Below are 18,659 nucleotides of genomic sequence, written 5' to 3'. Positions count from 1 at the left end.
ATCAGTGTAGCTCACCCAGTAGTGAGCTCCAAATAGGGTTGTGCATCCTGCACCTCTCCGGGTCGGGTCGAAGCGGCAGCAGCTCGGGACCACGCCCGCCAACAGAATCATGGACGTTAAATCCTGCTCAAGCCATTGGCCTCTAAACGCCGAGAATCGTGCGGGGTACGTCGCAGCCAGGTGCAATGCCGTTGTTCTAGACGGCCAGTATCAAGTGACTTCTCCGCCGGATTTGAGACCCCCCGCGTCATACAATCAAGGCCCACTCCTTGGGCCACCAGTTGGGCAACAATGGTTTGTCACACGCACAGTCATGTCCGTATCAATATTATCGACAAGAAGGATGGATCAAGGGAGAACATGAAGGGCAGTGTTGGGGTATCGTGGTTACCCACGCACATAGGTAGATCAGTAGTAGTAGGTAGGTGGCTACGTAGGCACCTTGGTAATAGAGAAGATTTATAGTTGAATCTAAAACTAAACTCAAATAAAAAAAGAAAGAGAAAGAAAACAAAAAAAAGAAGAAGAAACAGAAGAACAAAGGACAAATAAGAGAAAAAGAGACAATGAAAAATAAGGGAGAAAGGGAAGCGCCGAAGAAGCGAAAGGAGGATTAGCAGTACACGAACAGAAGAGAAAAAGAGGAGGACGAGAAGAAAGAAAAAATGAAGGGAGGGTACACGAGACTGGCCGACTCCTTTTACACCAATAATTATGCTTGCTACAATAGTCACTCTTACATGACCAATAAGTCATTTTTGCACTAGAGCTGGCTTCAACTCGCAAAGTTTCCCCAACATACGCTTCGAAAAGCGGGAGTCCAAGGACCGAGGCAAGAAGCGCCCCAATCACGACAAAATAAGAATCCGCCGACGCGCGTGCAGGGGTCCTAGGTATGAAACACATACGCGGGTATTATCCAGCCAAGTTTCTTTGGTCATTTTTCGGGTTTCTCTCGCCTTCAAATCCTTAACAGGAACCAAAGTTGGTATAAGAAATGTACCTCGGTTGCCCCTTTTCATTTTGTACTTGAATAAAAGCATATAAGTCTTGGTCACGAAAGCTTGGGCCAGGACTGGAGCCGGGGAGCATTGTTTATCCTACCCAACCACGGGGGGGGGGGTCGGAGCATCCAGCGCCGACGGGTTTGAGATCTCTTAGACTCGTTTCCTCCGTAACGATTCCGGTAGTTGCGCCGAAAATAACTACATATGGCGTTAGCCGAAGGTGTAAATGCCCACAAACACTCCTTAATCAACCCCTGAAGCCCATCGGTGGACCCGCACGTGGAGTGATGAAACCCAGCCCGGAAAGCTAGCTCAAGAGGGTCCACGAATCACAGCCGGCCCTGTTTCCCACTAGCCACGACCCGACGGAGAGTTTGATCTCGTATGTCCCGGCTAGGTCGGCCGACAGCCAAGATGATGTGCCGAATGGTGCAGGATGCACCCCAGCCTACCGTTTGGGCGATCCATGGAGGCGGAGCTGACGTCGATGAAGGGCTGACGGGCGGAGCTGGTGGCCGGAACTATCCGCCTATCGGTGCTACGGAGACACGTGGGAAGGTATAAGACTCGATGATCTCAACCTTGTTGGGGCGACCGTTGGATCGTCGAAGAATTCGTCTTTAATCAGCTCCCTTGTTGACGGTCGTTCCTTGGTATGTGCCCCGTCCCAACCGCTCTCAGTAGCCTACACTCTTTCTTTGCTAATTCGTCAGTCTAAACACCATGCGGTCTTTCACCCTTGTGTCCGCCGTTGCGGCGTTGGCACACACCGTGGCCGCTGTCACTGGTGCTGCCGAGGGCTTTGCCAAGGGTGTCACGGGTGGTGGTAACGCCAGCCCCGTGTACCCTCAGAGCACTTCTGAATTGGTGTCATACCTCGGCGACTCCCAGGCCCGCGTCATCATGCTTGACCGGACTTTCGACTTCACCGGGACCGAGGGCACTGCTACCGAGGGCGGCTGCGCTCCCTGGGGTACCGGGTCCGGCTGCCAGACTGCCATCAACAAGAACAACTGGTGCAGTACCGAGCAACCCAACGCGCCCAAGGTGAACATCAAGTACGATAAGGCCGGCGTCCTCGGCATCACCGTTAAATCCAACAAGTCCCTCATCGGAGTCGGTAACAAGGGCATCATCAAGGGCAAGGGCATCCGCATGGTCAGCGGCACCAAGAACGTCATCATCCAGAACGTGCACATCACCAACCTCAACCCTCAGTACGTCTGGGGCGGCGACGCCATCACGCTGGACAATACGGACCTGATCTGGATCGACCACGTTACCACCTCGCTCGTCGGCCGCCAGCACCTAGTCCTCGGCAGCAACCCCAGCGGTCGTGTGACCGTCTCCAACTGCAAGTTCGACGGCCAGACCTCCTGGTCCGCCACCTGCAACGGCTACCACTACTGGGGCATGTACTTCACCGGTTCCAACGACGTAAGTGTCACCCCCCTTCACATCAACCCCACATAAGGTTTTCCACCCTAACACACCCACCCCCACCAGATGATCACCTTCCAAAAGAACTACATCTACCACATGTCGGGCCGCTCGCCCAAGGTGGCCGGCAACACGCTGCTGCACGCGGTCAACAACTACTGGCACGACAGCCAGGGCCACTCTTTCGAGCTCAGCGGCGACGCCAAGGTGCTCGTGGAGGGCAGCGTGTTCCAGAACGTGCAGGCGCCGCTCGAGGCCGGTGGCTCGGGCCGGCTGTTCGCCAGCGGCAGCAGCAGCTCCGCCTGCTCCCAGTACCTCGGCCGCTCGTGCCAGGCGAATGGGTTTGGCAGCTCGGGCGCGCTGACGGGGTCGGATACGTCGTTTTTGAGCTACTTTTCGGGGAAGAATATTGCGCCGGCGACGGATTATAATACGGCGAAGAATGTGGTTAATACGGCGGGCTTTGGCAAGATTTGAGATGGGCTTTGCTAGGAAAGGAGGGTGTTAGGAGAGGGGGGTGTTTTGTGGGATCGCCACTGCAGGTTGGCTCACGCTTCTTTGTGCACAGTTAAAGGGTTGGCTGAGGTTTGTATATATGGGTTTTTTATCCCAGTCACTATGAACAAGATGGACTTCCTCTGGGACATCAGGGGCTGGACGGTCGCAAACTTTAGTCGAGCTAAGATTTTAGATTCAGACACCAATGCAGACGAACTCCAGTGCCTCCAACACGAGTGTGAGGTCACGGACACCGATTTTGTCTTGCCGTGCAATCGTTGGGCTATAATATTGAGAACTTGATAATCATTGCCCATTATTCCGATATGCCAACCGTTTCATTGCCGAAACCCCTACTCTTCCTTCCATCCTTCCCATCGACGCAATAAGGAAGAATGGTACTTCTTCGACGTTCGGGGATGATCCGGGCTGAGTGTTTGCTGATAAAACTTGACACGCCGCCGCATCAACTCCAGGGCTTCGTCAAGACGACCCTGGTTCCACCAAATGATAGCGAGCTGGCCCATGCTAGTTAGGGTAGAGTCATGTATCTCCCCCAGCACCTTGGAACGAAGCTCGTATACCATCTTCACCAACTTCTCAGCCTCCTTCCAACGCCCTTGCTTTCTGTAGGTAAATCCCAATCTACCCATTCCAGCCAGTATACCCGGGTGTTCCTCTCCTAATATCTCCTTTCTCTTCTCCATTACTCGTACCTCAAGCTCCTCTGCTTCTTTCCAGCGGCCTTGTCTCTAGTATGTCCATACCAAATTACTCATTCCCTTCAGCGTGTCGAGGTGTTCCTCTCCGAATAGCCTTTTTCTTCTATCCGACACCTGTACCTGGAGCTCCTCGGCTTCTTTCCATCGGCCTTGACCCAAGTACGTTCCCGCGAGGTTATCCATAACACCTAACGTACTAGGATGCTCCTCTCCCAATACACTCAGATTTGTCTGCATGCCGTATGTCTGTAGCTGTTCGGCTTCCTTCCACCGGCCCTGATTCATATATACTATCGCCAAGTTGTTCATGCTGATCACCGTGTTTGGGTGCTCCTCTCCCAGCAGTTCCTTCCGTACTCCCGTCGCCTGTACGAGGAATCTCTCTGCTTCCTCCCATTGGGCTTGGTAGTGGAAAAGCCCTGCAGCACGGACCAGAAGCGTCGCCCTTGCTAGCCTCTCGCCTCTCGATCCCATGCCTTCATATGCCAGCACAGCATACGCGTGTGGAAGATACGCGATGCATATTGCCCGGCTTTTATGATTACCGTATGGATAATTACCCGACACGACTAACAGTGCGTTCTCCGCAAACTAGTGCATCGTGTATTTCTTATCGAGCCACTTCCGAGTCACAAGTTGCACAAGCCGGTGCATATTGAAGCTGTGGTCCTTGTCTTCCGTGATGAACGAAAAGGCTTTCAAGATTCCCAGTGACTTGACCAGTTGCATCTCCCCTCTTAGCTCTTGCGCTTTTTGCCGTTCGCCGTAATCAGATAGAAATTTCTTTGGGATGGCCTGCTTGTCGAAGAAGCTCATCAGCGAGAGAAGCTCGCCTGCGAAGGTGTTCTGCCGTTGAATCTGCTCGAAGAAAAGAATCCAAGTTTCAACTACCGCATTAGGGATCTCTGGGTCCCTGCCAACTGTCTCAAACGTTTCGCTGAGTAGAGACACGAGGTTGTGGTGGCTCATGTCCAGTAGCCGCAAGTACTCCATCACTGATATACTCTGTTCTTGGATGAAAGCCGCAGCCTGGACTAAGGCGAGGGGTAGGCGTTCCATCCTCGACGCAAGTCTCGGGAAGTCGTTCAGATCTGGGTCGTGTCCTTTGAGTGCCTCTGCTAATAGCTGGTCCGACTCGCTTTCGGTCATCTCTCTTACATGAATCAAATGCCCGACTCGAGTAAGCCTCGAAGCGGCCACCTTGTTTCTCGTCGTTATGAGTACTGATCCGTGTGCGCATTCGGGAACCCACTGCCCGAGATTTCCAGGCCGGCTGAAGAGCTCAGCATCGTCGGCATTGTCGATAACCATCAGCCACCGGCCGCGGTCCTTGTTTTGCAACCATGTCATCACTAAACTTAGCTGTTCGTCTTCTGAGTCATCGTAACCAGGGATCTGGCACTCTTGTGCGATAGAAGCGTAATCTCGACGGAACCGTTCTGCGCTACTTGCGTGGACCCAAAACACAGACACCTCGGGGCACTCTTGTTGAAGCCAGTGCACGTAGGCCAGCGCAATTTGAGTTTTGCTGCAACGTGTTAGACTTTGCAACGCTCCCGTGATATCATAAGTGATACCTACCCAACACCGCCGAGACCATACAACGCCACTCTTAGCCCTGGCGTTTCTCGCCCCTGGCCAAAGCCCAGTTGCTGTTTGAGATCTTCCAGAACGCTCGTCCGCTCTACGAAACTCGGGTTCGGATTGTACGGGACAAGAACTAAGCAGTTTATTAGCGCAAATCCAGTCATCCAAGCAGCAAGCTTGCGTCTTACACTTTGACTTTAACCCCTGAATTTGACGCCGTATCGTGAGCGCCCGTCGCGCGAGACCCTTCAACTTCTCGCAAACTTTGTCATACTCGTGATCCCGTGGGCCAAACTTGACCATGTTGGAATGTGTTCGTGCGATGGCACATATGTGCTCAGCACCATCCTCCCAAGGCCGGCAATTCGTTGCAGAGAACTTGGTGACCAGGACAGCAGTGGGTTCCCCCATCTCCCACTTGCCGTCTTTGAACTGTGCAGTGGGCGATTCAAGCGTTTCATAAAAGCATACAATCTCGGAATAGCCCTTCTCACCCAGCGCCAGGTGGAATTCCCGTTGTTGGGCGGTGAGGACGTATGAGTTGATACGATCGATGGACCGAATCAGGGGAACGTTCGGGCCAACCCCAACCATCGGGATAAGCGAACTGATGTCCATGCCCTCATGTGGGACGCCAAAGAATGCAATGCCATACACTGCTCGAATGAGCTTCAGGTCGTCGTCTTGCTTCGATTTCGACAAAGTGATCATGGTCTGCCTTGTGTATTAGAGATCTTTTCTTTGGGGATATGACCATGCACCCACCTGTTTAACGATTAACCCTCCCAAGCTGTGAGCAACCAGAACGATCGGTTTGGCGTTGCGAACACCGATTAATGGTAGTAAGCTATGATGGAATGATGTGGCGAGGTCCTCCAAATTCTGCATGTTCCTGCTTTGCGCAACAGTCGATTCATAGCCGTACGTCATAACTCGTGCCATCGAACGGTTGGTGTCCCCGTGGGTGAGGTGATATGGAAGTGAATCTCGAAGCCACATATGGGGCCCGTCTTTCTCCTTGAACGACCCAAAAGCGTGGCCGCCGAGACCTGATATTGCAATGATACTAGAACGATCAGCATTCGTCCGTCTCTGTCCCGTTTGTGGTATGGCTTGCTCAGTCACTCACTCCACCTTGTGGTCGTCAGGAGGCGGTGCAAAAAGAGTCGTAATGCCGTGGAAGTCACCGTCAAGTACGAGGTACTCGTCCGGGGTAAGTTGGCTCTCGTTCGGCTTTGGCAACAAGATACGCGTCCTGGGTAGTGAGGCGGCGGTCTGGAACATAACTGTGCCAGTGCGGGACCGGCCATCAATCTCGGAGGCGAGAGACTTTACGGTTGGGTTGGCTGGTTGATAATGCTCTGCTAAAAATGCTCTCAAAGCTTCGGCGTCTCAGTGGGGAGGCACACCGCAAACACGAAACGTCTTGCCATCTTTCAGGGGCCGCTGATCCGGGCGCGTAGATTTCATGTCTGCTGCCGACTGCGCGCGCCCACAGATGAGCCACCGAGCAGCTACAAGCGTGAAGACTGAAGAGGATGATGGTCGCTAAAAAGATGGCCTGACCGGCGTCGGGGGAGTGATTAATCGAAGCAACGGGCAGCTAGAAGATTTGCTTGCATCCAGGGAAGTATTGGCGGTGTCGGGTCAGTCGGGATAACTGTTCGTCGTTGACAATGGGGGGTTGGAGGAGGCTCAAGGCTCAAGGCTGAGCCTCATGCTGGACTTGCAGCCATAAGCCGACCCTCCTGGCATGCATCATCTCGGCACCTCCGCCAATCGAGACCCTTGCAAGAACGCCACCAAAGGCACTTGATGACAACACTTGCCCGCTGCTGGGAGAGGCGTTTTCTAGGCCACATATTGGGTTGCTCCATAACACTTGGATACCTATTCTGTTCGTTAGGCTTTGAGGAATCGAAGTTGCAAACCCTGTCGCTTCAGCAGAAACAAATTAACAACCAGGAATAGACTGCACTTTTATCGTAGGTAGTTAGTGGTTACTGTGCTCTGATTTCCAGTATCTATGGACCCCTGACAAGCGAAGTCACCGACCCCCTTAGTTCTGGAGTGCCGAGGCACCTTTGTTGAAAGCGTCCTCCATCTCATCGTAGAGCCGCTCGACAGCCGCTTGGTCCGTCTCGGTCCCCGTGAAAATCTTCCCATCACGCAAAGAAAAAATTGGGGCGTGTAGCTCCTTGGCCAGGCCGCGGAGAGGGGCGAAATCAGCCGAGAACTCGTCCAGAAGGGCGGAGAAGCCTTCAGGGGTCATGTCGGCCGCCTTTTCGCGCCCAACAGCGCCGAAGTCCATTGAGCACCATTTCCAGAGCCGGGATGTTTTGGGAAGGCCCTCCAAGATATCATAAGCATTGTCGTTCTCGTGGTCATTTGCGATCGCAAACCACAAAAACACATAGAACAGGGACTCGAGGTCGTGCCGGTACGTGTGCCGCTTCCCGGTGAGGATGCCGATAGCCATGAAGCCGTCGGATCCAACCATCGGCTCCATAGCACGGGCGTTGTCCACATCCAACGCCTGGTCGAAATCGATCAGCACGCCCTTGGGGTTGTCGGCGCTGCTCTGCGGGGCGATAACCAGGTTCTTGATGGCGATGTCACGATGGATGATCCTCGCATCCAAATAGAGAGATCGGAGGGCCTTGACAAGGTCGCGGAGGGTTTCCAGAAGCTCGGCAATGGACGTGAACTTCTGGATCGGGCGGCCGAGAGGGGCGGTTGCCACGCACGAGAAGACGCGGTTCACAAACGGCTGGGGAAACTGCAACCCAGAGCGGAGATCGGCAGTGCTGCCTAGGTCTTGCGAGCCAAGAAGCTGGAGGACGCCCAGACTTTGCGCTCACGCGCCTGTTCCAGCCGCCGGATCTCGGCATGCGCCTCGCCCTCCCTCCAGGAGAACTTGACGACATCAGTTGGCTCCCCGGTCGTCGATGTCGACGCCGCATAGCAAGTTGTCCCCAACCCGACCAGGTAATCCGGTACCGCAATCAGCTCTGGCCGAAGATGTAGTAACTTGTTGTCCTGGCCAAACGTGACGCAGCCCTCCGATCCCGGTCCGAGACGTTTCACAAAGGTGTTAAAGCCGGCTTCCTTATCATCCATCATGGCGTAGCTGGCCAGAGTTTGCACCAGTAGGCCGGGACGCTGCGCGAGGTCGAGTTTACCGCTGCTGTACGCCCCGGATCTATCAAAGACCCAGAGCTTGAGGGTGCTTCCGCAAACTCGGAAGCCGTGCAGGAAAAGCCGAGCCGGCTGGGCCTGAAACACGGCCAGCGCACGCCCGTAAAAGCGCATGAGGTCGTCGTAGTCGTCTACGGCGACAGTGGCGTCGGCGTGGTGGTATTCGCCGAACACGCGGGTGCTCCCTGCAACAAACGGAAGGTCGGAGGTCTCGATGTAGATGCTGGCGCTCAGAGGACCGGTTGGGGTGCTGCTGAGCGACTGGGTGCGGAAGCGGAGACTGGACTGGTCGGCGACAAAGATCAGCGACCCGAACGCCGCAAGCCATTCTACCAGCGCGTCGAAGTGAGTGAGGCCGAGCGCGTCTGTGGAGAGCTTGTCGGCCGCCTTCGTTTCTTGGAGCTTCTCCTCGAGAGCAGCGGACCAGGGCCTGTTCTCGAAATATTTGGCGAAGAACCCGTCGACGCCCCGGAACACGTTGCCGTCCAGCTCGTCGCGGAGGGACTGGAGGGCGGCCTCGGACGGCATGTCGGGAAGAATGGTGGGCGACATGGTGTGCTTAGCGGTGGGAAAAGCGTTCCTAAGGGGCGCTGGACTTAGGCTTGGTACAGGTCTTTCTCAAGGTTCACGTTGGTATTTGAAGCCAGCTGCAACGGAGGTCGTGCAAATTGACGGCCCGTTGTTGTTGTTGTTATTGTCTCGACGAGAATATTTTCATTGCCCGCAGGTGAGTGCCATTTTCTATGGTTTGGAGAATGCTATGCACCGGGACCAGAGCCAGTGCCGGCGCACGACCACTTGATTCGTCAGGTATGGCCGTTTGGGACTGAATACTTGACCGTATTTCCTTTCCTGAGGCTGCTTGTGAGAGGCCTTGCGTTTGATTCATGGTTGTGGCACTGCTCCCTGCCAATCACCCCGAGCGGCGACCAGAACATATGGGACCAAAATAGGACCAGCACCGCCCGGTTGCTAACCGCAACTCTTGGTATGACTGACGATGGATGCTTCCATGCCTGTGGCCCTGTCCTTTCACCGCCGATGCTAACATAAGGTAACGTACCTAGGTTTCCATCTCAAGGCACGAGTTTCATCAGTTCCGAACACTGAGTTAAAGGTTGGGACCAAGACAGTAACAGCCTACGTGTACGGGCCCCTAGCAACGCTGGGACCAGACTCTGAGTTGGGGATCGCGTTACGTGTATGTAGGTTCTGATAGCTTTCCTTCATGCCCGTTCCTAAAGTCGAGGTGGGTTGCTATCTGCTCTTTACACTTAGAACCCAACCTTTTCTACTTACGGATTATCAGGGTTAGGTCTTGGTTTGGATGCGGAATATTGTTGGTGATTTCTGGTTTGGTGTTGTTGCGCGGAGGTACTTCCTAAAAAGGTACAGGGGGGCCATGTGAGCCCCGGTCGTATGGCCAAATGCGGAGCTAGAAGTAAAAGATCCCTGCAATAATTTCACGATGCCTTTGCCGCACACAGCCGCGGTCCATAACATGTGGGTGTGGTTTACCGACGCTGGCATGAAATTCCTCCAACAAATCGCTCTCCCCTAACGACTTACTGCCAGTTGTCCCTTCATCGTAAAGCCACAATCCTGCGCTCGCAGTTGGTCACTATGGGGAGAGCACTCCGTATCGCACGGTCTGCGCAGATCTTAACTGCACGTTGTTTGCCGGTGGTGCCGCCGGCAGTGGCTTCGGCTCGATTGTGGCAGCAGCACCGCGGGGTCCAGACATCCCCCGCCAACCATGCATCAGCTGCATCATCTGCCACCAACCACAAGGATGTCAACGCCAACAACCCACTGAGCCACCACAAAAAAGATTGGAATCGGGCGCAATCCAACGGTGGCATTGTCGAATGGTCCGAGGACAAGCTCAGGTTCCGTTTCCAGGACCAGGAATGGGATGAACTCGCCGTGTCCCATCTCTGGCTGCGCGACTCGTGCCCCTGCCACAGCTGCGTCGACCCAGACTCGGGCCAAAAGAACTTCTCGACCACCGATTTACACGACAACCCGACAATCGAGAACGCCAAACTCCACCATGACGGTTCGCTCGAAATCATCTGGGCGAACGACGGCCCCAGCGGCGGCGGCCAGCACCAGAGCCTTTACCCCGCCGCCGAGCTCCGAGCCTGGCAAATGAACTCGGCCTGGCAGCGCGGAAGCATGGGCCACAGCGACCCGAGGCGCATCCTCTGGGACCGCGCCGGCTACGAAGCCCTCCTCTCCGCCGGCCGCTGCCGCGTGAGCTACGAGGACTGGATGAACGCTAGCTCCGATAATACTAACGCAGCCTTCCAATCCGCGCTCACCGACCTCCGACGCACCGGTCTCATCTTCATCACCAACGTCCCCGCGGACGACGAGGGCGCGGTGGAGCGCATCGCGCGCCGCATCGGCCCCGTGCAGGAGACCTTCTACGGGCGCACGTGGGACGTGCGCAGCAAACCGCGCGCCGAGAACGTCGCCTACACCGACAAGTTCCTGTGCCTGCACCAGGACCTCATGTACCACGACCCCGTGCCGGGCCTGCAGCTGCTGCACTGCCTCGCGAATACCTGCGAGGGGGGGGAGTCGCTGTTCAGTCATGCGGTGCGCGCGGCGTACGAGTTGAGGCTGACGCAGAGGAGGAGGTATGAGGATTTGGCGGGGCTGGGGGTGTATTTTGGGTATGAGAAGGGCGGGCAGCATTGCTTCAAGATGCAGAAGACCATTGTGACGGCGCCGAATGGGCTGCCGCGCGAGACGCGGTGGGCGCCGCCGTTTCAGGCGACGTTTCCGCTGGCGTCGGGGGAGGTGTCGAGTAAGAGCATGGCGGATTGGAAGAAAGCCGCGGCTGCGTTCCAGGCCATTGCGGAGGCTGAGGAGAACATGCTCGAGGTCAAGCTGAAGGAGGGCGAGTGTGTTATCTTTGATAACCGCCAGATCCTCCACGGGCGGCGCCAGTTTGCTGCGGGCCAGGGCAGCCGCTGGCTCAAGGGCACCTACGTCTCGCGCCAGGACTACGCCGCGGCGGCGGAGCGGCAGTCTAAGCACGTACTCCCCGCCCGTGGTGCGCCGTACAGCATGTGGGAGGAGGAAGCCGCTATGGAGGGAGTCTTGCTCGCGCAGGAGCGCAAAGTTGATGGGGGGACCTCGGCGGTTTAAGTTGGACAGGGAGGCTGCATAGGCTTTACACTCCACGAAGTTTCAACTGTAGATTTGAGAAGGCCGGCAGGACCCTCCGAGACGTCGATGGCCCATGGGTTCAGAGTGAATCAAGGATCGACACATCCCAAAGATTACGCCCCAGGGCAGGTTGTGCTCTTTAGACGGTTGCCGGAATAGAGAGGTGTTCGTCACAATAATCACTGCCCGTCGTCTTCAAGTGACCATACCGCACCTCTCAACCGTTATTCACCACGCAACTTGCACACAACACTTGGCCCGGGACAGCGCAATATATTGTCACCTCATGCTAGCGGTTAACTACCATGCCCGGTATTCCTTCTCCTTTTTTTCTTGGGCTCCTTCTCTCTGCTTAAGCAGCAATGGTAACCTCAACCTCGACACCGGCCTCGATGTTGATGATGATCTGCTTGACAACCTCGGTGGGGGCAGTCAGGTCGATCAGGCGCTTGTGGATGCGCATCTCGTACAAGTCCCAGGTCTTGGAACCCTCACCGCAGGGGGTCTTGCGGGTCTGTTTTGCGAATTCTGTGTCAGCGTCTCTTCGTCTCCGAATGCAAGCCGGATGGATTGTTACGCACCATGATCTTGAGGGTCTTGGTGGGCAGGCGAACGGGGCCCTTGGCGCGGAGGTCCTTGGTCTTGGCGCGCTCAATGAGCTCCTGGCAGACCTTCTCGAGAGCCTGCACCTTGCGGGAGGTCAGGGTGATGCCTGTGGTTTCCAGTCAGTCGGGAGGTTCTTGTTCGTGAGATGGGCGTTGGGAGGCGACGTACGGATCTTGTGGACCTTGGGGGCCTCGCCGAACTCCTTCTCGGGCTTGTTGTAAGACATCTTGACGGATTGGTTTCGGGTTGTCGGTTGACTGCTGAGAGTTCCTTCACGACTCGAACGCGATGGTCACTACAACTGGGTTAGTCCTAGCTCTGTTGCACCCTTCACACATGTCCTCCCGCCTGCTTGCGCATTTCGATCGAGCGGCGAGTTCCATTGGACGTAAACAGGGCGACATACCGGTTCGGCAAAGTGATGAAGGCGAAGAAGCGGTTGCTGAGTTGTCTGGCGGAGAATTCACGATCGCGAACTTTTTTCCATTTTCCACATTTTTGCGATTCTCATTGTGGTGGGGTGCCGCCTTGGCGAGGGCATGGCTGAGCCCCACAGCTTTGTGGCGCTGATGGACTGTAATGTGGCTTGACGTTTCCTGGTCCCTGCATTTACCCCACGGTCAATGACACATTCGGTGAGCTCCCCAGCTTGTCAGCTTTTGGAGGGGCAACATCCATGAAGCTTAGGCGCTCTCATCAACATCAACAACCATAAATCACCATTCCCCTTCAGCTTCAAGATTGTTTTCTCGTTAGAAGTGTGCTTGTTCGCATGTAGCAGCGGCGTTTTTCTTTTTTGGGAGTTTTTCCAGTCATCACAAGCCTGCGAGGACAGGCCCAATACAGCAACTCCAACTTCCCTATTTCTCCATTTCCCACTGTTGGTTGCTTCGGTTTATAACCCCTGAAGGCTGTCAACACCATGGCTTCTTCCCGGCTCCCCGCCTTTGCACTCTTCCCCATATCAGCATGGCGGGACCAACTCCCACCCGATGAATGGGTCGCTTGTCTCAACGCTTGGTTGGCTCTCATCGACAGCCATCTTTCACTCTCCGACTCGGATTTCGGCGCCACCTCAGTCAAGGATGAGAGTCTCCAAGGCTTTCTCACTTCCTTCACGCGGGAAGTTGCACGGGGCGGCGTGGCAATTTTAGGTTCATCTTCTTCGGCAAAGAAGCTTCTGAAGGACTGCTTTAGACTTGCGACCAGACTTCTTCAGTCACCGTCGCCACCGAGTGGACTGGCACAGTGGGAGTTTCTCGCCGACTTGAGCCATGTCTATGGCAAGAAAAAGGTTGACCCTTTGCTCCAGAGCTTGTCAACAGGGTCGAAGGAAGGCCTGGACTCGTCACTGGCTGCAATCAAAAGGTTCCTTACCAAGAACCTTGATGCCGGTCTCAACGGAGGAGATCTCAAGGGCATCGAAGAGCGGTTGGAGAGGGTAAACGACTTAATTCTCGTGTCTCCATCTGTCGCTGAGTTCTTTCTTGCGGGGAGCGACTTTGTGGACGCCCTCATCAGCTGCTACAGGATCACCAACCCTCCGCTGAGAAGAGCCCTAATTGCAACAACGTACCTCTGCCTCTCCGGTCTTGCAGAGGGGCAAAAAATGTCAGCTCTGACGGATCAACTCTACTCCCTCAAAGCAGCTGCAGACACCCACAAGGCCAGCACCCTCAACGTGAACGACTCTCTTGTTGCCGAGCTTGTCACATCCACCCCCTTGCTCCAACGACTCCAGCGCAAGCTAGATGAAACCGCCACCGCCTCCAACAGGGCCAAGTCGGTGCTGACCGAACTGGCCACCTTCAAGAAGCCCGGCGGCGGCATGTCCAAGCCCAAGCGCCTCATCAGGCGCAAGGTCGACAAAGGCAAGGGGCTCGCCGAGTTCGACGAGGCGCAAGCCCAACAGGAAATACACATCCACCGCATGAGCCAGATCTCCCAAGTGCAGGACCTTTTCCCCGATCTCGGCACCGGCTTCGTAGCCAAGCTCCTCGACGAGTACGACTCCAACCCCGAAGAAGTAATCGCGCACCTCCTCGACGACTCCCTCCCACCACACCTCCAAACCGCCAACCGCGCCGAAGAACTCACCCAACCACAACAACAACAACCACGACGCACCTCCCTCCTCCCCCGCCCCACCCCACCCCTCCACCCCCAACGCAACAACCTCCCCCACGAAGACTCCCCCTCCTCCGAAGACGAATCCCCCCTCCTCCCCACCTCCACCACGCACCTCCACATCGGCAAGCGCCCCGGCAACGCCGACGCCCTCCTCACCCACGGCTCGACCGCCACCGCCAAATCCGCCATCCTCTCCGCGCTCGCCGCCTTCGACTCCGACGACGACGAGCGCGACGACACCTACGACGCGGCCGACGTCGGCGGCACCGTCGACAACACCCCCGCGCTAAGCGGTACCAACGAAGAAGGGAGTGGGGTGTTGACGGACGCGGCGGAGGGCGTGCTCTTCCGGGCGTGGCTGTCGGGCCCCCCCGGGGGGGCGGCGGTGTTTGCGAGGGATGGGGGGGCGAGGAGGAGTGCGGAGAGGGCGCGGTTGAGGCTGGAGACGGGGTTGACGGATGAGGTGGTGGAGGGGTGGGCGGTGATATTGGGGCGGGATGCGGGGATGAAGAGGCGGTTGATGGCAAGGTATGGGGAGTGGAGTGGGGAGCAGACGGTGTTGGGGAGTACGGCGTGGCGGGCGGGAGAGGAGGAGGGGGAAGAGGGGGGAAGTGATGGTGGGGCGGGCGGTGGTGCTGCTGGTGCGAGGGGGAGAGGTGGTGATGCTGGTGGTTCGGGTGGTGGTAGGGGACGGGGGATGGGGAGAGGGAGGGGAGGGAGGGGTGGTGGTGCGCCGCCGGCTGCTCCGGACTCGGAGGCTGCGAGGCGGCGGAAGGAGGCGAATAAGGGGAGTCGGGCGAACCATAACCGGCGGGACCAGCGGGCGAGGAAGATGGCCAGGGGTGGGTTTGCTGGGTAACGGTGTGGAAGGATGTTACACAAACAATAGCTAGTTATTGAGAAAGGACGGGGAAGGGTTCATGATCAGCATAGCCATGCCGCTGTCTTGCATTTAGATTTGGGATACCATCCCGCTAGAGCCAGAAATTCACAAATATTCCCAAAGTCCCAACGCCAAACCATGCTCGGTAGTCTACAAACATCGACTCTCGACCCCAACATCGGCCCCTTCAATCTCCAACATCACACGCGACAACCTTCTAAAAGTCCCACGCGCAAAACTCTCTCTTCGGCGGCACCTCCGGCATGACCCCTCCCGCAAACTTCCCCGTCTCCACAAAAGCCCTCCACTGCTGCATAACAACCGGGTCCTGGTACTTTTCAGGCTCAGCCTCGGTCTGCGTCGTGTAGGCGGGGGCGCCGTTGGGCATCCAGATGCGGACCATGCTCCCGTCGAAATTGCGCAGCACCGGCACCGGCCGCGTCCCGGGCTTCAGCTCCTCGTAGAGCACGGGCTTGCCCTTGAACATGCGCAGCGTCTTGTCCGGGTTCTGCGCGGCGTACGTGGAGAGGTCGGGGTGTTGGCGCGTGGCGTCTGGGCCGTACGGCCCCGTGCCGTTGGCCCCTGGTGGTCTGGGGGCGGGCGCCGAGGTGCTGGGTTGGCTGAAAGGGTTGGGAGCTGGAGCGGCCGCGGAGGTGGTGGCGGCTAGTGTGTTGAATGGGGAGGCAGCAGCCGGTTTCCCGAAGGGATTGGCGGGGGCGGCGGGAGCGGCCGGTGCTCCAAACGGGTTGGTGGCAGGCTGCTGCTGCTGCGGTTGTTGTTGCTGGGGAGGCTGACCGAAGGGGTTCGCGGGGGCAGTTGCTGGTTGCCCAACAGTCGCTGGCTGCCCAAACGGGTTTGCGGCTGCGGGTTGTGCGGCCGGCTGCCCGAAAGGGTTGGCTGCAGGCTGGTTGTTTGCGGCTTGACCAAACGGGAGAGATGTACTTTGGGCTTGCTGCGGCTGCTGTGCTGGCTGACCGAACGGGCTGCTGGTCGGAGCCGATTGTGAGGCGGAAGAGAAAGCCCCTCCTCCCCCTGCCGGGACTCCGAAGGGGTTAGGCTTCGCCCCAAGTGCTGCCGGCTGTCCAAATCCCGACTGGCCAAAAGCCGGGGCAGATGTTTGTGCCGGCGCTCCAAATGGATTCGGCTTCGCTCCTAACGTGGCGGTCTGGCCAAAGGCGCTCGTCGGTTGGGTAGACCCGCCAAAAGGGGTTGATCCCCCCAGGGCGGCCGGCTGCCCGAATGCTGACGCCGCAGGCTGCCCAAACCCCGACGCTGCTGGCTGTGTGGGTTGACCAAAAGCAGGGGCGGGCGCAGGGCCCCCAAACGGATTCGGCTTCTGGCCCAGCGCGGCAGGTTGGCCAAAAGCGCCGCCGGTGGTTCCCGGGGCCGCTGGTGTCCCGAATGGGTTTGCCGGCGGGGCTGGCTGCTGAAAGGCGTTTGTCGAGCCCCCAAATGCGGTGCCGGTGGTAGAACCCCCCTCTGCCCCCTTGCATATGTCTATCCGGTTAGGGTGGTTTTTCCCCGCCTCGACGATGTACTGTATCGCCATCGGGACGTTGCTGAGGGTGTGTTGAATCTGCTGTTGGGCATTTTGGTGCAGCATCTGGATGTCGTTGAGCTATGGGGCGTTAGCAGCTGTCCGCAGGGACTCCGAACGGCGGGCAACCCACGGCACCCTGGGGGTTCCCAGCCATGGCCCCCATCATGAAGTGTAGGCGGATCTCCTCGACGCTTTGTTCCCGGGGATAGCCACCCCAGAGCTGCTCGGGCGCATCCCTCCCCGGACCGTAACACGACAAGATCCATCCCGGCAACTCGTTCCTCAGGTCCCGCTCAATCGCCTCGACTGTTAAGCCGGGGTACGGCGGCGTATCTAAACATGGCGATCCGTTAACAATGCGCGGCGGGAGCCGTGAATGTCACACGTACCCGCAGGTCGCCCACTCATCCCTTGGCTCGATTGGCCGGAAAGTGGCCCGAAGCGGTTGTTGTTGTTGTAGTTCTGTTGCTGCCCTCCCTTTGGAGGGTGCTCGTATTTACAGGCATCTAGAGTTCGAAGGCAGAAACCGTCAGCTCGGTGCTCCGTTGGGCATGATCTTATCGAGGCGATGCAGAATTGGCCGTGACCATGGCGGGATTTGATAGGCAGACGGCGACGCATCGGTTCGCATGATGGTTCCCATTGGCGACAGGCCAATCTTCAATGTTCTCTTGGGGGGCCAAGGAAAAGGAAAAGGAAAAGGCAACCTTCGTACTTCCGAAACGGCAGTAGCCCTGCTGGTAATACCGGCAGACCGGCATATTGGCTTGTTTTGGTTGGCGATGTTATTGTTGTTGTGTGAAGCTGCAAGGCAGCATGCCGTGTTCTGATCGCGACCAACAATCGCGACGGAGGTTGGTTTTCGGCCTTTCAGCCTTGCAGGACAGCCACAGGCTGAGCCACATATCGATTCCAACCTGAGATCGACACAAGGGATAATAAGTGGCTGGTCGGACCCACTTGCCGCATCGAGTCCCTGGCACAATGAACGCCGTGGCATGCCGAACCTGCCCGGGAACGCTTGGTCTTGTGTCTGACGTGTTTGTTTTCAATTTTGAAGATCTGTCGCGTCAAAGTTCTATGAACAGTCAGGTAGTTATGGCCTGTGAGCCTGTTAGCAGAACAAATCGCTAACTATTCGACGTTGCAATTCTCGGCACGATCCTCCCTCTTCTTCCTCGCTACACAATAACTGGACGCTCCTTCGCCCTCGCGGGCCCGGCATCTTCCTCTCTCATCGCCAACTGGGAATTAAGCCAAGGCATTCTCACCCCGGCTCTCCAGTGACCGACTCCAGCTTTTTTCGCATCCGGGGTTCCATCTGCCCCTCCCTTTTATGGGGTTTGGGTAAGTCACAACCCTCCGGCCCGCCCAGAGCCGCTTGTCACCGAGCCGCACCCCTTTCCGCCCTTTCCGCACAATCGCTTTTCCAATGGGGCATTCCGTATTGTCATCGATTGGAGAATGAGGTCTGAGTAATCCCGAAGCATGGCTGTAAAACCCGAAACGGCAAACCTCGACATCATGTGGCGGGCATCTCGGCCAGCGATAAGCCGATAAGGAATGCGATCTCACCGTTTGTGCCGCGGAAAGCCGAGCTCTTCTGCAACAAGTGCACCGGGGAAAGGGCAGGAGGTCTCGAGATCAAGGCAATTGCCCAATAACCGTTACGAAGTTGGCTTTGACATCCATGGCGCATCACCGTCTCGGGCTCGGGCTCAAGCCGTTCACCTGGACGGCACTGGCCCCTGGCTGCATTGCGTAACGTACCCGGTAATCGTGAACATGATCCTGACCGTACTTCCTTAAAATGAGCTCTCCTCCATCCTCAACCTCTCCCAATCGAACTAAATTGCATCGTCATTTTC

The 18,659-nt window shown here is 56.8% G+C and overlaps 7 protein-coding genes across 7 annotated transcripts; 2 read left to right on the top strand and 5 right to left on the bottom strand.

The window, feature by feature from the left end:
* The first annotated feature begins 1,494 nt into the window (after positions 1-1,494).
* On the top strand, positions 1,495-3,111 carry F5144DRAFT_207537 (pectin lyase fold/virulence factor). Its single transcript, XM_066782982.1, has 3 exons — positions 1,495-1,660; positions 1,721-2,444; positions 2,514-3,111. Exons 2-3 carry the CDS (start codon positions 1,731-1,733, stop codon positions 2,922-2,924), a joined length of 1,125 nt encoding a protein of 374 aa, XP_066645429.1. The 5' UTR covers positions 1,495-1,660; positions 1,721-1,730; the 3' UTR covers positions 2,925-3,111.
* Positions 3,112-3,758, bottom strand: F5144DRAFT_207538 (uncharacterized protein). The gene has a single exon (XM_066782983.1). The coding sequence runs from the start codon at positions 3,650-3,652 to the stop codon at positions 3,299-3,301; it is 354 nt and encodes a 117-aa protein (XP_066645428.1). The 5' UTR covers positions 3,653-3,758; the 3' UTR covers positions 3,112-3,298.
* A 403-nt stretch (positions 3,759-4,161) lies between these two features.
* On the bottom strand, positions 4,162-6,687 carry F5144DRAFT_207531 (P-loop containing nucleoside triphosphate hydrolase protein). Its single transcript, XM_066782981.1, has 5 exons — positions 6,384-6,687; positions 6,020-6,320; positions 5,443-5,968; positions 5,249-5,387; positions 4,162-5,195 (listed from the first exon to the last, which is right to left on the bottom strand). Exons 1-5 carry the CDS (start codon positions 6,536-6,538, stop codon positions 4,259-4,261), a joined length of 2,058 nt encoding a protein of 685 aa, XP_066645427.1. The 5' UTR covers positions 6,539-6,687; the 3' UTR covers positions 4,162-4,258.
* Positions 6,688-7,269: 582 nt separating this feature from the next.
* F5144DRAFT_647085 (uncharacterized protein) lies at positions 7,270-9,004 on the bottom strand (the record flags this gene model as incomplete). Its single annotated transcript, XM_066792902.1, has 2 exons — positions 7,270-8,061; positions 8,097-9,004. The coding sequence occupies 2 exons, from the start codon at positions 9,002-9,004 to the stop codon at positions 7,314-7,316; spliced, it is 1,656 nt and encodes a 551-aa protein (XP_066645426.1). The 3' UTR covers positions 7,270-7,313.
* Positions 9,005-9,933: 929 nt separating this feature from the next.
* F5144DRAFT_569758 (uncharacterized protein) lies at positions 9,934-11,980 on the top strand. The gene has a single exon (XM_066788718.1). It carries the CDS (start codon positions 10,076-10,078, stop codon positions 11,609-11,611), a length of 1,536 nt encoding a protein of 511 aa, XP_066645425.1. The 5' UTR covers positions 9,934-10,075; the 3' UTR covers positions 11,612-11,980.
* On the bottom strand, positions 11,765-12,885 carry F5144DRAFT_207481 (40S ribosomal protein uS10). The gene is made up of 4 exons (XM_066782980.1): positions 12,645-12,885; positions 12,407-12,533; positions 12,214-12,344; positions 11,765-12,146 (listed from the first exon to the last, which is right to left on the bottom strand). The coding sequence occupies exons 2-4, from the start codon at positions 12,462-12,464 to the stop codon at positions 11,985-11,987; spliced, it is 351 nt and encodes a 116-aa protein (XP_066645424.1). The 5' UTR covers positions 12,465-12,533; positions 12,645-12,885; the 3' UTR covers positions 11,765-11,984.
* Positions 12,886-13,457: 572 nt separating this feature from the next.
* On the bottom strand, positions 13,458-17,552 carry F5144DRAFT_592093 (uncharacterized protein; the record flags this gene model as incomplete). The annotated part of the gene is made up of 9 exons (XM_066790332.1): positions 13,458-13,516; positions 13,616-13,687; positions 13,862-13,985; positions 14,133-14,330; positions 14,366-14,581; positions 15,508-16,869; positions 16,922-17,097; positions 17,181-17,297; positions 17,507-17,552. 9 exons carry the CDS (start codon positions 17,550-17,552, stop codon positions 13,458-13,460), a joined length of 2,370 nt encoding a protein of 789 aa, XP_066645423.1.
* Positions 17,553-18,659: the final 1,107 nt, after the last annotated feature.

This window comes from Chaetomium tenue (assembly GCF_020726465.1).
Source record: "Chaetomium tenue strain MPI-SDFR-AT-0079 chromosome Unknown F5144scaffold_3, whole genome shotgun sequence".
NCBI lineage: Eukaryota > Fungi > Ascomycota > Sordariomycetes > Sordariales > Chaetomiaceae > Chaetomium > Chaetomium tenue.
The sequence above is the reverse complement of the archived record's forward strand: the minus strand, read 5'-3'. Positions and strand labels throughout refer to the sequence as shown.

Excerpts from the sequence above, each read along its gene's own strand:
- F5144DRAFT_207537 (XM_066782982.1), top strand. The coding sequence starts at position 1,731 with ATGCGGTCTTTCACCCTTGTGTCCGCCGTTGCGGCGTTGGCACACACC. Across the intron at positions 2,445-2,513 it reads ACTTCACCGGTTCCAACGAC|ATGATCACCTTCCAAAAGAA; the intron begins GTAAGTGTCACC and ends CACCCCCACCAG.
- F5144DRAFT_207538 (XM_066782983.1), bottom strand. The coding sequence starts at position 3,652 with ATGGAGAAGAGAAAGGAGATATTAGGAGAGGAACACCCGGGTATACTG.
- F5144DRAFT_207481 (XM_066782980.1), bottom strand. The coding sequence starts at position 12,464 with ATGTCTTACAACAAGCCCGAGAAGGAGTTCGGCGAGGCCCCCAAGGTC. Across the intron at positions 12,345-12,406 it reads CCCCAAGGTCCACAAGATCC|GCATCACCCTGACCTCCCGC; the intron begins GTACGTCGCCTC and ends TGGAAACCACAG. Across the intron at positions 12,147-12,213 it reads CCAAGACCCTCAAGATCATG|ACCCGCAAGACCCCCTGCGG; the intron begins GTGCGTAACAAT and ends TTCGCAAAACAG.
- F5144DRAFT_569758 (XM_066788718.1), top strand. The coding sequence starts at position 10,076 with ATGGGGAGAGCACTCCGTATCGCACGGTCTGCGCAGATCTTAACTGCA.
- F5144DRAFT_207531 (XM_066782981.1), bottom strand. The coding sequence starts at position 6,538 with ATGTTCCAGACCGCCGCCTCACTACCCAGGACGCGTATCTTGTTGCCA. Across the intron at positions 5,969-6,019 it reads GAGGGTTAATCGTTAAACAG|ACCATGATCACTTTGTCGAA; the intron begins GTGGGTGCATGG and ends TACACAAGGCAG. Across the intron at positions 5,196-5,248 it reads TATGGTCTCGGCGGTGTTGG|CAAAACTCAAATTGCGCTGG; the intron begins GTAGGTATCACT and ends AACACGTTGCAG.